We start from the raw sequence: 25,497 nt of genomic DNA, 5'->3' as shown, positions 1-25,497 counted from the left end.
GCAGGTGCTTGATGGGGGAATTGACTCTCCCACCCCACAGTGCTGGGGTCCTCACCTTCCTCTGCTGGACTGCGGGAGGGAGCCTCAGAAGGCCTCGGACAGGAACCAGCAGAACTACCTTGGCGATGAAAACCTGGGTTGCCTGCACGGCTCTCACGTGGTCCCGTGGCGCCCCCTGGTGGCTGAATCGGCTCCTCACAGCCCTCTGCTTACCCTACTGCAGAGCCCTCCACTTTCAGCTCCCCTTCCAGAGGCAACTACTGTTGGATATGTGCTTGCAGCTGATACTTGTCAAGAGTTCAGTATGTGCCAAGCACACTTCGCATTTTGCCATCTGCATCTCTTCTCAGTACAGAAGCCAGAGACCAGATCCTGTCCCTCCCCTACTCCAAACATTTCCCTGGCCCCCACCTCGCAATAGCCATGACCCGCCCTCTCCCCTTGAGCTCTGGGAATGAATTCCTCTAAGTCTCTCCCTCATGCCTTCTGTTCCAGCCGTGTTGTCCTCATTACTTTTTTTTTTTTAAAGATTTTATTTATTTATTTATTTGAGAGAGAGAGAGACTGAGAGAGAGAGCACATGAGAGGGGGGAGGGTTGGGAGGGTCAGAGGGAGAAGCAGACTCCCTGCCGAGCAGGGAGCCCGATGCGGGACTCGATCCAGGGACTCCAGGATCATGACCTGAGCCGAAGGCAGTCGCTTAACCAACTGAGCCACCCAGGTGCCTACCTCATTACTTTTTTAAAACTGTGGTAAAATACACATAGTATTTATCATTTTAACCATTTATAAGTGTACAATTCAGTGGCATTAAATACATTCACAATGCAGTGTAACTAGCACCACTATCTATACCCAAAACCTTCACATCATCCCCAATAAGAGCTCCATACCCATGAAACAGCAACCTCCCCCACCTCCCCCCAGCCCCTGATAACCTCTGTTCAACTTTCCGTCTCGACGAACTTGCTTTTTCTAGGGAGTCTCATATAAATGGAACCATACAGTTTTTGTCCTTCTGCTCCGGCTATTTCACTAAGCATATCAGAAAATGTCCATCCATGTTGTAGCATATGCCAAAATTTCATTTCTTTTTATGGCTGGATAATATTCCACTGTATGGATAGAGCACATTTTTTTTTATCCATTCATCTGTTGATGGGCACTCGGGTTGTTCCCACCCTATGGCTGTTGTGAATGGTGCTGCTATGAACATGGGTGTTGGCCTTATTTCTTTTTCTTCAATCTACCAGGCACACCCCTGCCTTGAGGACTTTGCACTGGCTGTTCCTTCTGCATGCAATGCTCTTCCTTAAGAGATGCACGCGGCTCATTCCTCACTGCCCTCAGATCTTTGTTCAAATGGTGCCTTCTTCGTGATACCTGCTCTGATCACCCTACTAAATACTCCGACCTGGCACTCACCACCCTCTCTACTGAATGTTTTCTTTTTTCTATAGCACTTATTACTTTCTAACATACTATATAATGCAATTATTTACTATATCTATTGTATAGTGTCTGTGTCTCTCCACGAGAATGTCAGCTCCATGAGGGCAAGAATTACTGTCCATTTGGTTTATCCCAGGCTTCCATGTAGGCAGGTGCTTAATACAGAGTTTGTTGAATGAATTTAAAATTGCAAGTGTAAGCCAACTGCTGAGTTATACATTTTATTTTATTTTTTTTTAAAGATTTTATTTATTTATTTGAGAGAGAGAGAATGAGAGAGAGCACATGAGAGGGGGGAGGGTCAGAGGGAGAAGCAGACTCCCTGCCGAGCAGGGAGCCCGATGCGGGACTCGATGCGGGACTCGATGCAGGACTCGATGCGGGACTCGATCCCGGGACTCCAGGATCATGACCTGAGCCAAAGGCAGTCGCCCAACCAACTGAGCCACCCAGGCGCCCAAGTTATACATTTTAAACTGTAGTCACAGTCTAATGTGTTAGATGTTCTACGCGCCAGACTCTCTTAAATGCCCCCAAATACTTAAAATACCATATATACATGGATTATTTCAAATCTTGGTTGGAATTGGGATAACTTCTCAACCGGCCAAGCATACAGATCTCTGGAGATTGAGGTCGGAAGAATGAGATCTGAAGCTGCAGATAAGCAGTGTGATTTTTCTCTTGACCGGAGGACTCTGCTGAGGCTTCCCCCTCAACCCTGGGCCCGGGACTCCTGTGTGGGTTGTGGGTAGCACAGTAGAGGGATTGGGTGGGAGCAGACATCTAGTCCCTGCCCCACTCACCAAGTGCAGGGCGTGAGTGCCGGCACAGGGCACATCTGTTGGGGGGGGGGGCTCTCTCCCATTTACCAAAGGCCTCTACGGCTGCTGGTGGCCCTACTTTGTCAAAGGAGACGCCAGCGCTCGACCTATAGCGCTCAACGTGGCCTTGCGGCTCACGTGCCCTCAAGCCAAGAGATCCACACGGACCTTCCTTTTCTGGTCTGTGAGGGTGCCACTGCCCACCCCCCACTTCCCTTGAATCCATGAACGTAGGGACTCCTTGATTCTCTTTTGCATTCGCATCTGGCAGGGCCGGGACTCCCAGAGATGTTTCCATGACACCAGCCTGGATCCTCACACCTCCTATGCTACTGCCTGACTCAGCCTGACACAACTGCCAAGGCCTTTGAATGACAGCTCCCCCTCTTTTTCTTTATTTAACAAACATTTCCATGGCCCTTCCTATGTGCCAGGCACTGTTCTTTTTTTTTTTTTTTTTTTTTTAAAGATTTTATTTATTTATTTGACAGAGAGAGACACAGCGAGAGAGGGAACACAAGCAAGGGGAGTGGGAGAGGGAGAAGCAGGCTTCCCGCGGAGCAGGGAGCCCGATGCGGGGCTCGATTCCAGGACCCTGGGATCATGACCTGAGCCGAAGGCAGACGCTTAACCACTGAGCCACCCAGGCGCCCCGCCAGGCACTGTTCTAGCACTTTCCAAATAGTAACCGATTCCTCCAACCTAGGAGCGAGATACTATTATCCCAGTTCACTGATGAGGAAACTAGAGCTCAGAGAATTTAAGTGGCCTTCCTGGGATCACATAGCTACGGGGGCAGGGATTAAAACCTGGAGTCTGTTGGGGCGCCTGGGTGGCTCAGTTGGTTAAGCGACTGCCTTCGGCTCAGGTCATGATCCTGGAGTCCCGGGATCGAGTCCCGCATCGGGCTCCCTGCTTGGCGGGGAGTCTGCTTCTCCCTCTGACCATCCCCCGTCTCATGCTCTCTCTCTCTATCCCATTCTCTCTCTCAAATAAATAAATAAAGTCTTAAAAAAAAAAAAACCTGGAGTCTGTGCTTATAACCACATTGCTTTGCTACCACTTAACTTTCTTCTTCTTCTTTTCTCCCTCTTTCCCTACTTGCTTCCCTTCCTTCCTTCCCTTGTTCTCTTTTTGTTCCTCCATTCTCTGCTTCCCCCCCCCGCCCCCTTACTGACCCTGAGCAGGTGCCACCGAGTTCCCGTGGACACTGCCCAAGCCGGCACACCCTCCGCCAGTGCTGCAGACCAGGCCCTGCCTCCCACGGCCCTGCCAGTTCTCACCCCATCTCCCTGTGCCAGTGGATGGGGCGTACCCGCCTGTACGGCCTCCCCCTGCCTGCTCACCACCACAGTGGCAGTGGCAGAGGCCCGCGGAACTGGGGCCTGGGCCAGCCTGGAGGGAAGCCAGATCTTTGGGGAGTTGCATGACGTGCTGCCCACTTTCCCCTGACGTACGCTTACAGCATCATGATTTCCCTTTCCTGCTCAGGGGTTTCAATGTGATGCCAAGATGCCTTGTGTGGGTAGACTTTGACGATAAGGGTCCAGAAAGAGAGAGACAGGAGACAGCTAGAGAGAGAGAACCATAAGGTGGAAGGCAAAGGTGAAGAGTTCCAGATTCCACCCTTAGAAGCAGCCCCCTATGGTGTTGGGAACAACGCTCTAAGCGCAAATGAACTTTTCTAAGTTGCTCAAAGGACACATGTTCTTCCCCATGGTCATGCCTTTGCATACGCTGTTCTCCTAGCCTGGAAGGCTCTTCATGATCATCTTTCCCTGGGGGCTCTGCTCACGTGTTGCTGCCTCTGAGAACCCTCCCTGAATTCCCTGAATTCCCACGGGGTATTTCATCAGCCTCCCCTTTGATGCCAGAGCATCTGAACACATGTGCACCCTTCTCTTTCTCTTTCTCTCTCTCTCTACACACACATACATGTGTATATATATGTATATTTTTAAACTAACTGCTGTATGAGTGTTTGTATCCTCTGCCAGCTACGGCCTCCTCCCAGACTGAGAGACCATCTTGCCTTATTCTCCTCACATCCTCTATCTCTATGCCTGGTCTGTGGTTGGTGCCTGGAACATGCCGAGAGATGCAGGAAGCCTCAGAGACCAGGCCTTCGCAGAGGAAGAAAAAGTGGAGGTTGTCACCTAATCTCTCTGTGCCTCAGATTCCTCACTTTATTTTATATTTTAAAAAGATTTTATTTATTTATTTGTCAGAGACAGAGAGCGCACACAAGCAGACGGAGAGGTAGGCAGAGGGAGAGGGAGAAGCAGGCTCCCCGCTGAGCAAGGAGCCCAATTCGGGGCTCAATCCCAGGACCTGGTGATCATGGCCTGAGCTGAAGGCAGACGCCTAACCGACTGAGCCACCCAGATGTGCCAGATTCCTCACTTTAAAAATAGGAATGATAGGGCGCCTGGGTGGCTCAGTCGTTAAGCGTCTGCCTTCGGCTCAGGTCATGATCCTGGAGTCCCTGGATCGAGTCCCGCATCGGGCTCCCTGCTCAGCAGGGAGTCTGCTTCTCCCTCTGACCCTCCCCCTTCTCATGTGCTCTCTCTCATTCTCTCTCTCTCAAGTAAATAAATAAAATCTTTAAAAAAAATAGGAATGATATTAATTGGTACCACATAGAATTGTATGAGAATTAAACAAGTCCCTGCACATAAAGCACATGTAACAATGACTGGCGCATGTGAATCACTCAGTAAACATTAGCCACTGTTATTATAGAAATGGAAATAGTAATAGAGTTACCCAAAGGATTTATTTATTTATTTAATCAGAGAGAGAATGAGCACAGGCAGGGGGAACGGCGGGCAGAGGCAGAAGAAGAGGGAGAAGCAGGCTCCCCACGGAACAGGGAGCCCGATGCGGGTCTCGATCCCAGGACCCCGGGATCATGACCTGAGCTGAAGGCAGATGCTTAACCAACTGAGCCACCCAGGTACCCTTACCCAAAGGATTTCAATAATGAAAATGGTTTTGATAAAGTGTAAAGCATTACCATCCTCACCCTTAAAAATAGCAATAGAACAGCAGTGGCCGATCCATCATGATTTACAGAATTAATTCACAAGCTAGCTGCAGGTCACATTGCCACTGCTTTTCTGAGCAACTGAAATGATGAATGTGACACTGGCTTTTGTAAATGGTAGAACAAGCGGCAAAATCATAATGGTTTAATAAGAGATCCATCACCTGACCCCAAACATAGTCTTGCCTGTAAGAGCGACCTGTCCTGGAACTTATCTGGTCCCAGACACTTACACCCCACACCTTGGGGTGTTTTCACTCCCCAAGTCCTGGCTACCAGGACCTAAGACAGAGGCCAGCGACAGAGAGGCAGAGCTTGGTCTCCTGTTTTACTTCTGAGAGGTTGGCAAGGTCTCTTCCCTGTCTGTGCCAATGCACAAAGGGAGACCACTGTCCATTCCTGCCAACCCTATAAAGTTCAAAAAATTGGTCATCAGGTTGAAAAAAGTAGCAGAGCTTGCAAGTCTTTGGAACTAATTTTATCTGTACAGGTGAAGAAACTGAGGCCAAGAGAGGGAAGGGAACTGTTCAAAGTCACAAAGTAAGGTGTGGCCAGGGCTAGAACCCAGGCCTCTAGACCCCTAGCTCCCTGCCTTTTCACTGGGCACTGCCTTCCACTCAATGCTTTCCCTACTGGGAGCCCTGTTTCTTAAATGGAAGGTGCTGGAGGCCCAGTGCTAATCGCAGAAGCAGTGCTCTTGTCCAGAGCCAAAGCTAGTGTTAAAGGCATACACACATACACACACACTCACTGCCACATACACATACCTCACTCAATATTCATAACCCCACAAAGTGGAAACTATTATTTACTTTTAAAAAAATATATTTTATTTATTTATTTGACAGAGAGAGAGAGAGAGCACAAGCACGGGGAGCAGCAGGCAGAAGGAGAAGCAGGCTCCCCACGGAGCAGGATCCCGGGATCATGACCTGAGCTGAAGGCAGACGCTTAACCGACTGAGCCTCCACCCAGGCGCCCCAGAAACTATTATTTGTGTCCCATTTTACAGATGGTGCTACCAGGAGGCAAAGGAGTCAAGTAACACTCCTGGAACGTGAACTGAGGTCACCTTCTGATCCAAAAGCTCAGGATCTCCCCATCATGCTCTGCAGCTCTTCTTCTGGAGCCCAGGACATTGCTGGATGCCAGCCCTTGGGCAGGGCACAAAGCAAATGGCTTCCCAGGACTGGGATGAAGTTTTGTGCCTATCTACCCTGTGTTGACCAGCACAATGCAGAGCACAGAGTAGGTGCTGAGTGACCATCCTCTATTTTTTTTTAATTGAGGTATAATCGACATATATGTCATTATATATACATTATATATTATATACATTTCATGTACAACAAAATGATTTGAGTTTGCATATATTGTAAAATGATCATCACAATAAGTCTATTTAACAAATTCACCATATACAGTTACAAAATATTTTTTCTTGTGATGAGAACTGTTAAGATCTACTCTTTTTTAGCAACTTTCAAATATGCAATACAGTATTATTAGCTATAGTCACCAAGCTGTACATTACATCTCCATGATTTATTTTATAACCTGAAGTTTGTACCTTTCAACTCCCTTCACCCATTTCACCCGCCCCCCCACACTTCTGACAACCACCAATTTGTTCTCTATCTATGAGCTTGGTTTTTGTTTTTGTGTTTTTTAGATTCTACATATAAGTGAGGTCATATGGTATTTGTCTTTCTCTGACTTATTTAACTTAGCATAACGCCTTCAAGGTCTATCCATGTTGTTGCAAATGGCAAGCTTTTAGTCTTTTTTTTTTGTGGCTGAATAATATTCCATATATCCTTTATTCATCCATGGATGGACATTTAGGTTGTTTCCATATCTCGGCTATTGTAAATAATACTGCAAAGAACATGGTGGGAATGGTGATGGTGGTGCATATACCTTTTCAAGTTAGTGCTTTCACTTCACTTGGCTAAATATCCAGAAGTGGAATTGCTGGATGGGAGGGTAGTCCCATTTTTAATTTTTCAAGGACTCCCCACACTCTTTTCCATAGTGGCTGCATCAATTTGCTTTCCTACCCACAGTGCACAAGGGTTCACTTTTCTCTATATCCTCGCCAACATGTCATTTCTTGTCTTTTCTTTTTCTTAAAGATTTTATTTACTTATTTGACAGAGAGAGAGACAGCGAGAGAGGGAACACAAGCAGGGGGAGAGGGAGAGGGAGAAGCAGGCTTCCCGCCGAGCAGGGAGCCCGATGCGGGGCTCGATCCCAGGACCCCGGGATCATGACCCGAGCCGAAGGCAGACGCTTAACGACTGAGCCACCCAGGCGCCCCTCTTGTCTTTTCAATAAGAGCTATTCTAACAGGTGTCAGGTGATAGCTCATTGCGGTTTTGATTTGCATTTGAAAATGCCACAGGTTTCCCACAGATTCGACCATGCTACATACCCTCGGGATGGATACTCCACGTCTAACGTGGTTCTATTCTGGCTCTTTCCACATCCTCCAAGTCTCCTGAATATTCCTTTTATCTCTAGCTCTCAGGAACTTTAAATCGACCCAAATTTATTCAGAACAGCAGTTGGGAGTCGCGGAGGAAGTGTTAAACATGCCCCCACCTCCGCCCCCTCATCCATCGCACACGTTGGCCAAAAGCGAAAGAATCTCAGGTTTTAGTTTTCCCACCTCTACAACGGAGAAGAGAGCTAGGGTCTGACCTTAACGCGTTGCTGGTAAGCACCTGGGCCTGGAAAACCTTGGAAGATTACCGAGTCCCACCCCGCTGGTTCTTACAGCGCCTGCGCAGAAGCCGCGGGCCGCCTTGCACTGTTGGAACCCGCCTTGGCCCCTTCGCGCCCTCGGAGATTCGGCGCTCGACAGGCGTCTGTCAGCCTGTCTTCCGGTTTCGGTGCCGCGCAGGCGCGCCTGCCGAGCGTCGAGCAGCCGATGGAGATGGCGGCTGCTGCTGAGTGAGGGACTGCAAAGGCCCAGAGCCCGGGCGGGAGGACCCGACGGGCCTGCGTGCCAGTGGGAGCGCGGCCGGGTACAGAGGGCCGGGCAGGGCCTGAGGGGTGGGAGCACGGCTCCCCTGGGGAACAGAGACGGGCGGGCCGTGCGGGTGTGGGATGTGTGTGGTTGTGGTGGGTGTGACGTGCGTGGTGGGAGATGTGGCTTTCGGGCCGCGAGTTTCGCCTGTGTGTGCTTGCGACGATTGGGCTCTGGTTGTGTGGTTAGGCGGGGCGTGCATAGTTGTGTTTGGTTATGCGGCTGAGGGCGGGTGGGCGGTTGTCTCCCGAGTGCTTGTGTTTGGTTCCTTGGTTGTGTGAGCTTGAGGCGTTTGGGTCCCAGTTTGTGTGGAGTTCTTTGTAGTGTTTGGTGTGGCGTCTGTGCGATGTGTGAAGTTGTCATGCCTGCTCTGTAGGCTCGAGTCTTCATGTTGTGTGTGGTTATGCGACGTATACATAATCGTGTTGAATTATGTGGCGGGTGTTGTGTGCGGTCGAGGCGGTGATGAGTGCGACTGTGGGCTGTGTAGTGTTTGCGGCATGTAGCCGGGTAGCATTCATGCTGGGTGTATAATTTGAGGATATGTAGGTTTTATGTTTATTTTTAGCGTGGTGTAGGGTGTGAGGGGCTTGCATATGTTATGGTTGTGGGGTCTGGCTTGGTGGTTTGTAGTACATTTCTTTGGTTTGTGTTGTGTTTGGTTATGTGATTTTAGAGTTCGTTCACGCATTCATTCATTCTTGAGGCTTTATTGCGTTTCTTCATGGGGATAAGGTGGTGGGAAAAACGCACATGGTCTCTGCCCTTACAGAACTTAGAGTCTTATGTACTTAGTTATTTTATGTATTTGTGATTATAAATTGATATAAGTGCCCTGAAGGAAGTGCAGGAGCTGTCCCATGGTAGAATGCCTCAATAAGGGGCATTTCCTTGAGGAAGTAAGTTTGGGTTGTGATGTGAAGGGCGTGCGTGTATGTGTGTGTGTGTGTAGTGTGTGTGTTTGATTTGTGGTTGTTAGGGTGAATGCATGGGAAGGAAGGGGGCTTTCAGAGTCAGGGCATCTGATGAACCACTAGCTGGGGTGGGAACTGGAGCTACTATTTCAGTGACTGGAAAAGGGACTGAGATCTGTGTGTATATAGTCATGGGGTTTCTTAGAGGAAAAAAAACAGGGTCCTGGTGTTTCATTTGTTTATTTTCTGGGTCACAGCTACCCTTCAGTTTTGAGGACCAGGCATTCCCTCTTCACAGGCCCTCTCATCAGCTCCATCCAAAGCTGAGGGTCATGTATTTCCCCTTACTCTTTCCTGTAGTTTGTGACCTCAGGATTTTGCGGAGAAATTTCTCCACTTTTGTGGAATGGTTTTGTCTGGATTCTCCCTATGACTGGGAGTTTTTCTGAGGTGACATTGGAAGTGACTTTGCCATGGCCCAGTAAAAGTGAAAATGTAACTTAATTAAGCCCTGAATTGTTTAAGCACCAAATCCTTTTGTTTTTGAAGCAGTGAGAACATTAGGCTTGCTGTTCAACTGTCATTTATTGGCTTATAAAATCTAGTAAACTCATTGTAGAGAAAATACTCTACAAATATAAAGCAAAAAGTAGATTTTTCTTTTTACCACTGGGTTTCTAATGCTCCTCCTTAGACTAAGGTTGGGATTTTTGTTTGGTTGGTGTTGGTTTTACTTTTGTTTGTTTTTTTAGGGCAGACACTATTTCTTTTTCTATTTGCATTTTTGACATATGTGTAAGAGCTCAGTACATGTGGTTGGTTAAATGACCAGGGTGAAGAGTCAAAAATTTCTGTATGTTGGTAAGTACTTCAGACATTTCCCCAGTGACTAAAATGGCATACAGATTATGAAGTTGGACCAGTTGGAGTGAATGTTAGAGAACTGCCTTGGTATTGTTTGCTTTTGAAGTTGAATTTTCTTATCTTCAGGAATCTGTGCTCCCTACTTCATTGAATTGCCATTGTCCAGTGATGTTCTCAAATCTTTAAAGGTTTTGTGTTTTGGTGTAAGGATTTGAGAAAGCAGTTTTGTGTTTTCAAACTTGTACTGAACACCTGAACACACATTAAGAAATCTTGAACTGTGAAAAGAACAAAGAAAACTCTCAATTGCTGCTAATTAGCCTGAATGGCCTTTTTTTTCTTCTCCCTCTCCTCCCCCCTCTTTCCTGTTTCAGAGCTTCTCCTACTCCAAAGAGGAAACCTCATCCAGGGCCATGATACCACTTCTCCATCATCTGTGTGCTGCTTGGTTAAGCTAATGCTGTGAGAGCCCTGGTCCCTTGTGGAGAAATCAAGCTGACTGTTGGCATGAGGCCCCTGTCTTGCAGGGGTTGAAAGGGACACTGCTATGGCTTCTCTGGATGACCCTGGGGAAGTGAGGGAGGGCTTCCTTTGCCCTTTGTGCCTGAAGAACCTGCAGTCTTTCTATCAGCTTCAGTCACATTATGAGGAAGAGCACTCTGGGGAAGACCATGATGTCAAAGGGCAAATTAAAAGTAAGAGGCAAGAATTTTTTGCTTACCCTATTCTGTCAGTGGGAGCGTTAACTCATGGGATGGTTTCATTAACTTCTATGATGCCACCAGAACATCGGTGATAAACAATAGAAAATTAATAATAATAGCAGTGAACATATATGAACATGTATCTTATGCTTACCATGTGCCAGGCATTGTTCAAAGTCTTCCCATGATTGAACTTCATTTAATTCTCACAATAACTATTGGACTGTGAGACCCACTTTACTCATGAGGGTACTAGTCACAGAGAAATTAGATAAGTTGCCTGAAATCACATAGTGAGGCAGGGCCTGGCTTTGAACTTAGTAAATGTAAGTCTTATGCTTTGCTGTCTCTTGCTACACTGAATTATCTAATTGCCAGCCTGTAAGAATTTGGAGTGGAACTCCTTTCCTTTTTCTCTGAAAGTGGAGGCACATTGTACACCCATTTCCCTGTCACAAATTCAAGCCTTCTGCCATTCTTCCTTCTTCACTTATCCCTTGTCCTCTACAGGCCAGAAAAAGGAAGGTCATAGTTGAAAAGCAAGGAGAAACAACCCAAAAAGTTAAACATGGTTTTTGAGCTTCCCAGGGCTCAGGTCATAGAGAGTTGCAGAAAGATTTTTTCAAAGCAATTTTAACTAGACATAGTGTTCATTTCCGGTCCTCCTAAATATGATGCCACTACTCTGGAACTCACTTTCACCTGCTTCTCCCAACTGGCAGCATTTCTGAAGGCAGTGAGATTAAAAAGGTCTAGATGTGTATTCACAATTCTGTGTTGGATGAGAGAGAAGGGGAGGATCGTGTATTTCTAAGTGGAATTTGGCCTCCACACATGTGAGTCACGTGCCCCCTGTAATCATATAGTCCCACTCCATGTCTCACTTTTCAGTTCAGAAAAAATTGTTGAAATCATTAACATTTATAACCTCTGTCCAGAAACATGACAAAGTCAAATATTTTCAAAATCCTGAGGGCTGTGATAAATGAGGCTGGAGGAGAGCTGTAACTATTAGAAAGCCTCCCCCAAAATGTACATTTTATAGTTTTCAGAGTTCTCGCATAAATATTATTTCTTTTGATTCTCATAGCAACTCTGCAAGAAAGTGGTTGGTTTCATTCTGCAGAGAAGAAGTGAAGCTCAGAGATGTTGAGTGACTTATCCAAGGTTGCATAGGAATTGACAGAACTAGGCCTTGACCCCAGGTCTTCTGTCACCTCTGAGTCTAGTGCCGCTCTTTCCACTTGGTGTCACTGATGGTACCAGACCCTGTGTTGCAATCACAGTTTGTCCTGCAGCTAGAATGCAAACAAACTGATCGTCTAGGTTTCCTTGGACAGTTGAAGGGCCGCCGTGATTTTTAATGAGCGTCTAGCCTGAGTGTCAGCTGAACTGAGTCATATACTGTTATGTCACTAAGACGTTGATGCTAGTGGGTACAGAGGTTAGACAATGTCTTCAGCTTCCTGTGGTGACCTATTTATTAGAGGAAAAATGTTTAAGGTTACTTAGGGAATAATAGATGTGGGAATCCACTTAAAGAATAATAGAATAGAAATTTTATGAGTTGTGAAAAACACTTGAAAGAATTCTCTTGTGTTTTTCTAGAAAGAACTAAGAAATTGAGTTAAGCATTCCTTTAGTCTCATGATCATTTGTTTAGTCAGGAAGGAAGTCTTGCTTGTGTGGGAGTTTTCTGTGATTTAGAATCAGGAAAGTTTTAAAGATTGACATCAAAGATTTTTGAAAAGTCCTTCAAAAAGCAGGTCATGTCTTTATTTGGTCTTTCGGTTCTTAGAAATTTTATGACATTGCTGGTTTTGTCAAGTGAAATGTTAAAACCAAAAGCACAAACCTTGGTATCAGGTTTTGGAAGTAGTTTAAGAAAGAAAATATAAATTTGTCATTAGTAGAAGCTGATCAGTGAGTTTGGGCCCCAGCCCTGGTTCAGCTTCAGTTTAGCACTTGTACAGTAAGTGTAAGAAAAGGTGGTTGAAAATTAACCGTGGCTTTTGCTTTGTGTTTTTGTTGTTGTTGTTATTACTTTTTTTTTCTGCTTTGTGGTTTTAAAAACATATGGGATTGTTCTTAATTGACCCCTCTTGAAGTGCTACACCTGGGAAGGTTGCCAGAGTGTTCTTCTGTCCTCCTAAAGTGGTTAAATGGCATGGACTGCCTGTTTAACCCGACACAGTTTAGTCTTGTTTGCAAAAATGAATTAGTGAGTGCCAACTCCAGTTTCCTGTTTGCTAACCCTTTGTTTACATCAGGCAGTTTTCTCTCCCATGTTGTTAAGAGAGATTACTTGAATGCATTTTAGACGGTGTCCTTTAGTTCTGGTGGACCTTATTTTTTCCAGTGGGAGAAAGCCATCTCAGAGTAGCCACTAGCTTGACTGTCTAACTGAGACATATCTATGAGTATAACAGTTCCCCCTCTGCCTGCCAGCCCCTCCATATCTGCATTTCCCTAGGTTTTTGTAAAGCTGTGGTAGTGTTTTTAATGTTATTCAGGTGACAGAGCACTTAAAAATTGCGGGAACTCCATGAAGTATTGATCTATTAAATCTAGAAGAATTGTATTTTGTATTAAATCTGATATTTTCGGGGCGCCTGGGTGGCTCAGTCGTTAAACGTCTGCCTTCAGCTCAGGTGATGATCTCAGGGTCCTGGAATTGAGTCCTGCATCGGGCTCCCTGCCCAGTGGGGAGTCTGCTTCTCCCTCTCCCTCTGTTGCTCCCCCTGCTTGTGCTCACTCTCTGTCACATAAATAAATAAAATCTTTAAAAAAATAAATAAAAATAAATCTCATATTTTCTACTAGATTCTAGGGGCAGAAAGGGATAATTACCCAAAATTTAAGAACCTTGATGAGAGCAACATAGGATCAAGAATTTTTTCCCACACAAGTTGACTGCTGTCCCTTTTTAACAAACAGCAGGTCCTCTCTCCTCAGTACAGGGAGCAAAACCCTGTTCTGCAGATGCTTAGTTTTTTAATTTTTTAAATTTTTTTTATTTTAAAGATTTTATTTATTTATTTGACAGAGACAGACACAGCGAGAGAGGGAACACAAGCAGGGGGAGTGGGAGAGGGAGAAGCAGGCCTCCTGCTGAGGAGGGAGCCCAATGCGGGACTTGATCCCAGGACCCTGGGATCATGACCTGAGCAGAAGGCAGACACTTAACGACTGAGCCACCCAGGCGCCCCTGTAGAATTTAATTTTTAAAAAACTTTATTTTAATTAAGATATAGTTTACACATAAGTTTTTATGTGTGCAATTTAGTGAGTTTTGAAAAATGTATATACCCATGTAACCACCTCCCCAGTTAAGGTCTAGAAAAAAACATTTCCATTGCCTTGGCCCCCTCATTGAATTTCATTTTATACTTTAATTGGGCTCTTAAATTTGGCAATGAATAGTAATTTAGCTGTATATTGGCTATATAAACCAACTTACTGCTAATACGAGTGAATGAATGCTCTGTGGTATTTGTAATACAGTGGTTGTGGACTCATTATTACAATTTATTTGGGATCCAAAATTTTTTAAATAAAGCATAGTCATTTTATCAGCTCTTGTGTTTTGAGATTTCCTTTGACTTTTTACTAGATGTTTATGGATCGATTTATGGTATTTGTTTTATTTTTTAAGGTCTTGTCCAGAAGGCTAAGAAAGCCAAGAACAGGCTGTTGAAACGAGAAGATGACCGAGCAGAATCAGGGACACAAGGATATGAGTCTTTCAGTTATGGAGGGGTCGACCCTTACATGTGGGAACCCCAGGAACTAGGTAAGAAGTTCTCTTCATTCATTCAGCAAATGTTTGAACATCTATATGTACTTGGTGATGTTTTAAGAGTTAGCTGAGAAAAAGAAGTGGGGGTGGGGCACCTGGATGGCTTAGTCAGTTAAGTGTCCAACTCTTGGTTTCGGCTCAGGTCATGATCTCACACAGGCTCTGTGTCCAGGCTCTGTGCTCAATGGGAGTTTGCTTGAAGATCCTCTCCCTCTGGCCCTCCCCCTAATCGCACGCTCACTCTGTCTCTCTAAAATAAATAAATAAACCTTTAAAGAGGAAAAAGTCAGCTGAGGAGACATCAGTAAACCAGAATGGTCTAAGCTTCTTATGGACCTTATGTCCCAGAGTGGAGCAAAAATGGATCAGAATGAACTGAGCATCTGCTTTGTGTTAGGCACTGCATTAAATGCTTTACATGTGTACTCATGTAATCCTCATTGCACTGTATGGGGACCTGCCCAGAGTCAAACAGCTAAGGAACTATAGAACTGAGGTAGGAATCCAGATGTTTGACATCAGCCGAGGCAGAGACTCCATTGACTGGGCTGTCTCTTCTCATGTAGGATGTTACCTGCCTAGCAAGAGGCACTCATTGACTTATTTGTGCAACTGAATTTTCTGAAACACATAATTATGGTACCATCTACTGAGTTTCAAAATAATCGTCTTGGGGTGCCTGGGTGGCTCAGTTGGTTAAGCGTCTGCCCTCGGCTCAGGTCATGATCTCAGGCTCCTGGGATCGAGTCCCACGTTGGGCTCTCGGCTCAGCAGGGAGTCTGCTTCTCCCTCTTGCTCTCCCTCTGTGCTTCACCCCTCTCTCTCTCTCAAATAAATCAATAAAATCTTTTTTTTAAAAAAAACATCTTTGTGAGGTGATGAAAATGTTCTAAGATTTATTTTGGTGATGGTTGTACAACTCTGAATATGCTAAAAACCATGGAATTTGTATGCTTTAAATGGTGGATTGTATGTCTGTGAATAACATCTCAAAAGAGCTGTTACCAAAAATGCCACATGATGTTGAACTAGCTAATTTTACATGTCCTTTAACTGTTGTATGATAACAAAACTTAATATATTTTCTGTCCATACAATGGACAAATAATGATTTCCTCCTAAGGCTTTATTATACTTTCATATTCATTATCTTTTGCATTTTTCACAAAAGCTTCATGAGGTGGAATAGGTCATGATGCTCATTCCCATTTACAGATGAGGAAACAGGCTCTAAGGAGGGAATTGATATTTACCCAGAGTCATCTACCATATTCTTCTTATAGGGCCACAATGGAATGTGTCTTTTTGAATGAGGACAGTGTTAGAACTGCACTGTCTGATAGGATAGCCACTAACTATATGTGGCTATTTAAATTCAAATAAGTTAAAATTAAATAAAAGTAATTTCCTCAATCATACACTAGCCATATTTCAAGTGCTCAGTCTACACCTCTGGCTAGTGGCTACCATATTGGAGAGTGGAAACATTTTCATCATGGTAGGAGAAAATGGCTTTAAAAATAACACTATAGGAATGCCTGGGTGGCTCAGTTGGTTAAGCGTCTGCCTTCAGCTCAGGTCATGATCCCAGGGCCCTGGGATGGAGTCCTGCATCAGGCTCCTTGCTCAGCGGGGAGCCTGCTTCTCCCTCTGCCTGCTGCTTCCCCTGCTTGTGCTCTCTCTATCTCTCTGACAAATAAATAAATAAAATATTAAAAAAAAATAACACTGTATATGGGGTGCCTGGGTGGCTTAGTCGGTTAAGCATCTGCCTTTGATTCAGGTCATGATTGGCTCAGGTCATGATCTTGGGGTCCTGCGATCAAGCCCTGCATCAGGCTCTCTGCTCAGCGAGGAGTCTGCTTCTCCCTCTTCTTTTCACTCTGTGCTCTCTCTCTAATCAATCAATCTTTAAAAAATAAATAAAAAATAAAAATAACATAATGTAACATTGTTAATTACACTTTAGTAAAAAAAAAATAATAAAATAAAAATTTAAGAAATTTTCAAATCAGGGGCTCCTGGCTAGTTCAGTGGAAAGAGTGTGCGACTCGTGATCTCAGGATTGTGAGTTCGAGCCCTGTGTTGGGTATAGAGATTACTTAAAATTAAAAAAATTAAAATTTTCAAATCAATATGTTGTACACCTGAAACTAATAAAACTTGATAGTATACATACAGTAATGAGTTACATATGAAAGTCAATTTGAAACATGAAGGAGAAATTTCAGGCATGTGAATTCTTATTAGCTTTTTGATAGCCTGTTTCATGATTGCCAGTGTTAAATTATCAGAGCAATTTTCTGATTAACTTGCCGGTTTCAACAACTGGAGGAAGTCAGAGTTGTGGAAGGTCAAGTGAATGGCAAATTTTAAAAGTTAAGATCTGTGGTCACGCCCGGGTGCCTGGGTGGCTCAGTCGGTTTGTCTGCCTTTGGTTCAGGTCATGATCCCGGCATCCTGGGATCGAGCCCCATGTCGGGCTCTCTGCTCAGCAGGGAGTCTGCTTCTCCCTCTGCCTGCCGCTCTGTTTGTGCTCTCGCGCTTGCTCTTTCTCTCTCTCTCTCTCTGTCAAATAAATAAATAAATAAATAAAATCTTATAAAAAGAGATCTATGGTCACGCCTAAGAATTTGAAACTAAAATTTAATTAGATGTTAGAGAGTATCGTTAGGGGAGAAAAGAGCAAGGATGGTGCAGAGTATAGTATGTGAGAAGCTCCAGGTGGGGCACAACTTATAAGTGAATAGGCCATGGTTGGGAAAAGGAAGTGGACTGTGTGCTGGGGGTGAGGGCAGCTGGGGTGGGTTGGTGTTTTGGAAGAGGGGATATTTCAGATATGCTGAAACAACAAGCTACCATTTGGTTCCATTTGTGTGAGAAGGTTTATCCTTGGATCTTTGCTGCTGGACTGATCAAGGAATCAGTTTAACTAGCTCTTCCAGTGACATCCGTTAGCATTAACATTTTGGGGGCTTTTTGAGAAGGACTGTTTTTATTCTGATGAAAAACGATAGTGTACTAACTTTGGAAAGCACAGGAAAGTATGAGAGATTTTTAAAAGTCTCCCATATTACTGTCCTTTTTAACAAAAATTCATGTGCCAGATAGTGTTCTAAGGAGTTCATAAATTTTAACTTTTTAATCCTCCTAACAACCTTGTGGAGTAGGTACTACTGTTATCCCATTTTGTAGAGGAGTACTCCCAAGTTACACAGACATTAAGGAACTTGTTCAAGGTCACACAGTGTGTGGCAGAATTGAAATTTGAGCACAGGCAGGCTCCAGTCCAGGCTCTCCTCCACCATACTCTGAGGTCTCTTGTATTGCTCTTTATGGCTTCCAAGGTAACTGTGGTTAACATTTTAGCAAATTTGTTTCCATTTGCTTGTCTTTGAATTTTTAGTAAGACTCTAAACTCGTTGAATTTCTACTTGTGTTTAAAACTCATTGAAGGGGCGCCTGGGTGGCTCAGTTGGTTGGGTGTCTCTCTTTGGATCGAGTCATGATTTTGGGGGTCCTGGGATCAAGCCCCATGTCGGGCTTCCTGCTTGGCGGAGAGCCTGCTTCTTCCTCTCTATCCACTTGTGCTCTCTCTCGCTATCTCTCTCTCTCTCTCTCAAATAAATGAAATCTTAAAAAAAAAATAAATAAAATTCATTGAGGATGGGGCACCTGGGTGGCTCAGTCGGTTAAGCGTCCAACTCTTGTTTTCGGCTCAGGTGATGATCTCAGGGTCCTGGGATCGAGCCCTGTGTTGGGCTCGTGCTCAGCTCAGAGTCTGCTTGGGATTCTCTCTCCCTCTCCTTCTGTTCCTCCCCCACACTCGTGCTCTGTCTCTTTCTCAAATAAATAAATACAATCTTTTTTTTTTTTTTTTTTTTTAAAGATTTTACTTATTCATTTGACAGAGAGATAGCAAGAGCAGGAACATAAGCGGGGGAGTGGGAGAGGGAGAAGCAGGCTTCCCGCTGAGCAAGGAGCCTGATGCGGGGCTCGATCCCAGGACCCTGGGATCATGACCTGAGCTGAAGGCAGACGCTTAATGACTGAGCCACCCAGGTGCCCCAATAAATACAATCTTAAAACAATACAAGGTCATCTGTAAAAAAAAATAAATAAAATTCATTGAAGATAAGCAGCAAGGGAGAGGGGCTCTCTCAGAGAAACAACATGTCATTCATCTCCCCATTTCCTGTCCTAGGCGCTGTGAGAAGCCATCTTTCTGACTTCAAAAAACACCGAGCTGCCAGAATTGACCACTATGTTGTTGAAGTCAATAAATTAATAATCAGGTTAGAGAAGGTAAATTTTGTTGTTTTAAAACATTTTCTTTTCTGCAAGTATAAATTTTCTGGGGGAGAAAAAATTAGATTTCTGCAGTGTGTATTAGGTGTGTTGTATATATTGGATGCTGGCAGAGAAACGCCCCACCTTGAGCTCACCTAAGAGGCGCAGAGGACATGGTGTAGATAGTTCTAGCCTGGGCTGGTTTTACTGTAGGAGATGGCCCAGGTTGACAGACATGCCTCATATCCAGCTTTCCTTTTCCTTCCTCTGAAGCCCACTTGGCTGCTGGAAAACCTTTCTGCTTTCAAATTATTTCCTCTTTTGGGTGTCCAAAGTACAGTCATGCAGTGGGACATAGTGTGTGATACTCGATAACAAACAGAAGCTTGGGACAAGGTCTGTGAGGAGTACTCATCCAGGGCCAGCATTCAGTGTGGGAATATCTGGACTGGGCCTTCTTGTCCTGTGGTACCAGAGTGTGTCTTCACACCACAATCATTCTGTTCTACTTTGACCCTAGAAATGCTTGTTGTGTATAACCTGGATTTTATGGTGGGCATGGTAGCAACTGCAGGTATAGTTCTTGATGTGTACTTTGTAGGGCAGAAATATGTGCCCGGTTTCATTGTCCAGGAGGACCGTGGAGAATCAGGAATTCCCCATTGCTTTCAGTAGCCACACCCACCACATCCTTGCCTACCTCTGGTTATTGCATAAATGGAGAACTGACGAGATTGGAATCAGGTCATGGGGAAGGGAGCTGCCTTCTAGATGCAAGCTAATACTCTGTCTAGTGTGAAGTTGCTTTTGTGACTTTGTGGGGTTGGGGATGACAGATGAGACTTGAGAAGTGAAGATGTGTGAATTCCTGCTTGATGCCTCTTGCCTGTGGAAAGTATGTACATCACCTGTTTAATTCCATTTGGCACTGTCTTCTCCTTGTCAGCTCACTGCATTTGACAGAACGAATACTGAATCTGCTAAGATACGAGGTAACTCTAGAATTTTGCTCACATTCACTCTATTTATCTTTCTCCCTGACCAAACCTCTTTTTAAAATGGCTAGCTTTGGGGCGCCTGGGTGGCTCAGTCATTAAGTGTCTTCCTTCGGCTCAGGTCATGATCCCGGGGTCCTGGGATCGAGCCCCGCATCGGGCTCCCTGCTCGGCGGGAAGCCTGCTTCTCCCTCTCCCACTCCCCCTGCTTGTGTTCCCTCTCTCGCTGTGTCTCTCTCTGTCAAATAAATAAATAAAATCTTTAAATAAAATAAAATAAAATGGCTAGCTTTTCTGTTTGTTTGATTTTTGTTTTGTTCTTCCCAAAGCAATAGAAAAGTCTGTGGTGCCTTGGGTCAACGACCAAGATGTCCCTTTCTGTCCGGACTGTGGGAATAAGTTCAGCATCCGTAACCGCCGCCACCACTGCCGCCTCTGCGGGTCTATTATGTGCAAGAAGTGTATGGAGCTCATCAGTCTCCCTTTTGCAAGTAGGTAATGTGGAGGTGGGGCCCTAGCCCTGTTCTTCTTGTGACTGGCTTGTTTGCTGATTACTAGTGGGTGATTTTTTGAACGTTTTTGTTTAAGTGAATGTCCCATGGGATCTTCATCCATTCATTTACTGATTCCATGAAGCCTGCTATAGGCTAGGCACGATGCTAGCTAGGGTCCAGGGATACAGTGGTGGATAACAAGGGCTGGCAAACTTTTTCTGTAAAAGATCAGATAGTAAATAGTTTAAGCTTTGTGGGCTACAGATGGTCTCTGTGACATTTCTTCTTCTTTTTTTTTTTTAAAGATTTTATTTATTTATTTGACAGAGAGAGACAGCGAGAGAGGGAACACAAGCAGGGGGAGTGGGAGAGGGAGAAGCAGGCTTCCCGCTGAGCAGGGAGCCCGATGCGGGGCTCCATCCCAGGACCCTGAGATCATGACCTGAGCCGAAGGCAGATACTTAACGAGTGAGCCAATCAGGCGCCCCTCTTCTTCTTTTTTTAAACAACAAAGGTTGTGGGCGCCTGGGTGGCTCAGTTGGTTAAGCGACTGCCTTCGGCTCAGGTCATGATCCTGGAGTCCCTGGATCGAGTCCCGCATCGGGCTCCCTGCTCGGCAGGGAGCCTGCTTCTCCCTCTGACCCTCCCCCATCTCATGTGCTCTCTGTCTCTCTCATTCTCTCTCAGATAAATAAATAAAATCTTTAAAAAACAAAACAAAACAACAACAAAGGTTGTTTAAAACCTTTTTTAAAACCATATTTAGCTCAAGGGCCATACAAAAGCAGGCTGGACTTGGTTTACAGGTCATGTTTGCCCACCTATGGTTTATAAGGCATTGTCCATTCTGCAAAGGGTCTAGCGTCTAGCAGAGGATACAGACTTACAAATAATTGCTTTATAAAGAGATAAGTATTAGGAGAGAAGTTGCATCAGACACCCAGGAGAGCTGACCAAATCGTTGTCAGCTCTGCTTGGAAGTGGCAGCTGAGGCTTTGAGAGGAGACTATAAGAAAGGTTCTTTATTTTTTTTATTTTTATTTTTTTTAAAGATTTTATTTATTTATTTGACAGAGAGAGACACAGCGAGAGAGGGAATATAAGCAGGGGGAATGGGAGAGGGAGAAGCAGGCTTCCTGCGGAGCAGGGAGTCCGACGCAGGGCTCGATCCCAGGACCCTGGGATCATGACCCGAGGCGAAGGCAGACGCCTAACGACTGAGCCACCCAGGCGCCCCAGAAAGGTTCTTTAAAAATGAGCAGGAGGCTAGTCCTTTCCTTTGAGATAAAAGTCACAGTTTATTGTCATATAGAACAGACTGTAATATCATAATATGAGAGACATTGAGTGCTGGGGGGATCAAGAGCATGGATGCTCAGGTTTGGGAGGTGATGTGTGAGAAGAGCCTTAAAAGATAGCAAGGATTGCAAAGAGGTAGGGCAGGAGGGATCCTGGGTAGAGTGCAGAGCAGGAGCAAAGGGCCCTTCCCTGGGGGAAGGTTAGTAAATGAGCAAATAGAATAGTTGGGGGAGTATAGAGGACACGTTTGAGAATTATGGGGATGGTGGCTACAATGTTAGGTGGAACCAGAGGGTGTAGAACTTTGAGTCTCAACTGGTTAAAAGTTGCTAAAGATGATCTCTTGGGCTTTGGGCCAATTCTGGGACATTTGAGGTGGTTTTGCAACCCTGGGGAGTTCCGCTGACTCTGCATGTGCTGTTGGCTATGGAGCATCTGGACAATGTGGGACGGAAGCAGATGCTTCCTCCGTCCCGTTCTGACATCCGGCAGGCACACATTACCTTGATACCTTCCCGTTCTCCCTGAAACTGACTTTCTGTTTCACCTGAGCCTTCGTAAGCTATGCTTTTGAGACACTATTCACCTTTCTTATCTTGTGCTAATTAACATTTACTGGGCAGGTGCTATGGGGTAGCCCCGTTGGCTATATTGGGGTACAGGTATGAATAAGACCGTTCGTACCCTCCCAGATTCACAGAGCAGCTCGGGGTATACGTAGGACTGTCATGCAGGGAGAAGAGAGGAATGTGCTCAAAGAGGGATGACATGGTGGGACCTGATAGGAAGGGCATATTGCTTTGCCTCAAGGAATAGAGTAGGGCTTCCAGAAGGATGGACCATTTGAGCTGAGCCTTGGAAGGGGCAGGAGTCAGGTATTTGGGAGTGGGGAAGTCCGTCAGGACGGTCTGGGGAGAATGTGGATCGTGTTGGGTCAGGCTAGGAATGGGCTTCAGAGCCTCAGAGAGAGACCTTCCTAGGCTGTCTGGCTTTTTCCTGGCTGGCATTGGGAGTCCCTCCCACCACAGAGCCTGACCCCAGGAAGGCGAAGGTGTGGTGCTTCTTGCCCATAGACGAGCCTGCATCAGCACCTGTGGCCTCCCCTCTGTTGTGAGCGGTGGGGTGATGGGATGCTGCGGGCTCATTGCCACCTGTCCTGTGTTGTGCTTTACAGACAAGCTCACCAGTGCCAGCAGAGATTCCCTGAGCACCCACACCAGCCCCAGCCAGTCACCCAACAGTGTCCATGGCTCCCGCCGGGGCAGTATCAGCAGCGTGAGCAGTGTAAGCTCCGTCCTGGATGAAAAGGATGACGACCGGATCCGCTGCTGTACACACTGCAAGGACACGCTGCTCAAGAGAGAGCAGCAGATTGATGAGAAGGAGCACACCCCCGACATTGTAAAGCTCTATGAGGTGACTCACCGGGTGTGGTCCTGGGTCTGATTTGAGATGCAGATTTGGCTGTTACATGTTATGTGCATGCCTGCATATTTTGGAGAATGCTTTGGGAAGTTGTTCTTTGAATCATTTTTACTTTCTGCTAAAGGGCCCTGGTACGGTTTCCTAGCTAGGGCCCTGGGTGATTCACAGAGTCATCCTGGGTATGTTGCAACAACCTTGTTCCCTCACCCCTCCTTGCCCACTTGAAAGCAGGAGGTTGGAGACTTTGGTGGCCCAGGGGCAAGAGGAGGAAGGATGGTTGCCATTCGGTGTGGACAGGATTTGCATATGAGGAGTAGTGGAGCTGGATCAGGTATGAACAGTGGGCCAGAAGAGTCCTGGGAAATTCACTTGGGAGCTTCAGGCTTTACAGGTTTGAGTGACTGCCCATGGGCATAGAGCTTCCCTTTTAAGTCCATTCAAATGCCTCAGCTGTCATTACCACCAGCAATCCCAAAACACATTCAGTAGATGCATACTTTGAGAGGAACATAGGGTCGTGCAAAAACGGGGGATTCAGAGTCAGACGGGGAGTGAGTCTGCCTCACTCCCAGTGGCTGGGGGGACCTGCAGGCTGAGAAGGATTAGCCAGCTGGAGGTTTCATAAGCAGGTGATGGGAGATGGGAAGGGGGAGATCAGCCTGGTGGAGGTAGCAGCGCATGTAGAACCCTGAGCAGAGGAGCGCCTGGGCCTTCCTCCACTTACAGTGGGGCCACGTCCTGATAAAGCCATCCTGAGTTGAAAATATCGCAAGTCGAAATTGTCTTTAATACACCAAACATACCAAACATCATAGTGTGGCAGCCTGGCCTACACTAACCGTGCTGGGAACAGTGACGTTAGCGTGCAGTTGGGCAGAAGCCTCTAACACAAATCTGTTGGATAACAAAGTGCTGAGTGGATCGTGTAACTTACTGGATACCGTGCTGAAAGTGAGAAGCAGAAGGCTGAGTGAGTACAGGGTGGTCCTAAGGGTATCGGCGGCTGACCCTGTGATCACGCGGCTGGCCTGGAGCTGCGGCGGCTGCCACCGCCCAGCGTCACGGGAAGGTGTCCTACTGCATGTCGCCAGTCTGGGCAAAGATCCACACTCAAAGCTCCAAGTTCCATTCCTACTAAATGAGTATCTCTTTCGCACCATTGTAAAGTTGAAAAATCATGAAGTCTAACCATTGTAAGTCTGGGATCGTCTGTATATTTGTCTGCTGATTGCTGAATGGTCACTGTTAGCAAGTCTGTGGGTCATAATGGCTGCATTTCTGGAATCACCAGAAAAATACTTAGACTACTAGAAATGGTGTTAATGAAACCCAGCCCTGAGCTGCAGATGTAGCCATTACCCATCCTGTGTATGGAGTTCATGACCTGATAACTCATTTTTGTAAATGCTTTTTCCTTCCTTCATTTTTGAAGTGAGCCCTGGCAGTACCGTTTGCTAGTATCTTTCATCACCTGGCAGAGAGAGAATGTAGCCACCAGTTCCTTTCCTCTGCCTTGGTAAACTCACTGGCTTATGTCCTGGAAGGCCTTGCTCCCTGCAAAAACATCCTGTCAAAAGTTCTGCCCTCACTTTTTTTCCTTCCTGCAAGATTTACTGCTTGTAAAGGAGGTTTGTAAATCAGGAAATTGATAACAACAATAAAAACAAACAAAAAAACACTCTGCATATTTCCAACTGTACATTAAAAAAAAATTTTTTTTTAAGTAGGCTCCACACCCAATGTGGGGCCTGAACTCACAACCCAGAGATTGAGTTGCATGCTCTACCGACTGAGCCAGCCAGGTGCCCCGGAAATTGTACATTTAAAATACGTCTCTGTTGATGCAGCATAACTGTTTTGTACCTTGAGAGCACCGCTCACCTCTTTTGTTTTGTTCTTAGAAATTACGACTTTGCATGGAGAAAGTTGACCAAAAAGCTCCCGAATACATCAGGATGGCAGCATCATTAAAGTAAGCTATTCCTCAGTTTTTCTAATTCAGTGACGATTGTTTGTGGGCACTTTAGCGTAGCTCCTCAGTAGCTGAAAATGAAAATCTTAATTCTGGCTGCTTTTCTTCTGTGACCAACTGTGGAGAGTCTTTATCATGTCTGTATTTCTGTGTGGCACGTGTTACAGTCCTCTGGTAGCCATGTTCAAGGGGCCCCAGTTCTGATGGAGCAGGTTAGGGAAGGGCCTCAGACAGTAGGCACCGCTGCCGAGTGTGGCATCTGGAGGTGAGCAAGGACAGTGTGCCTCAGGTGCCTGCCCCGGGGCGGGAGAGGGGGGCTACTGCTTCAGGCTTAGAGCAGGCATTTCCTTTAGAACAGGGGTTGGCACACCTCAGCCCATGGGCCAAA

At 45.7% G+C, this 25,497-nt stretch overlaps 1 protein-coding gene across 4 annotated transcripts in view; it reads left to right on the top strand.

The window, feature by feature from the left end:
* Window positions 1–8,205: 8,205 nt before the first annotated feature.
* RBSN (rabenosyn, RAB effector) overlaps window positions 8,206–25,497 on the top strand; it is a 28,077-nt gene continuing 10,785 nt past the window's right edge. Inside the window, exons 1-8 of one of the 4 annotated variants that reach the window (XM_045904288.3) lie at window positions 8,206–8,351; window positions 10,506–10,826; window positions 14,491–14,628; window positions 18,839–18,939; window positions 19,871–19,916; window positions 20,249–20,410; window positions 22,887–23,128; window positions 25,039–25,109. In XM_045904288.3, coding sequence (XP_045760244.1) covers window positions 10,679–10,826; window positions 14,491–14,628; window positions 18,839–18,939; window positions 19,871–19,916; window positions 20,249–20,410; window positions 22,887–23,128; window positions 25,039–25,109 — 908 coding nt within the window. In that variant the 5' untranslated portion in view covers window positions 8,206–8,351; window positions 10,506–10,678. Of the gene's footprint in view, window positions 8,352–8,582; window positions 10,129–10,505; window positions 10,834–14,490; window positions 14,629–18,838; window positions 18,940–19,870; window positions 19,917–20,248; window positions 20,411–22,886; window positions 23,129–25,038; window positions 25,110–25,497 lie in introns of those variants that run through there. The other 3 variants (XM_054504563.2, XM_045904289.3, XM_064591674.1) reach the window with 3 other exon arrangements.

The sequence above is a fragment of the Mirounga angustirostris genome, unplaced genomic scaffold (assembly GCF_029215605.1).
Source record: "Mirounga angustirostris isolate CCGP_5_RB_7025 unplaced genomic scaffold, mMirAng1.0.hap1 SCAF_1, whole genome shotgun sequence".
Lineage (NCBI taxonomy): Eukaryota > Metazoa > Chordata > Mammalia > Carnivora > Phocidae > Mirounga > Mirounga angustirostris.
This window is presented reverse-complemented; position numbering and strand designations above follow the sequence as displayed.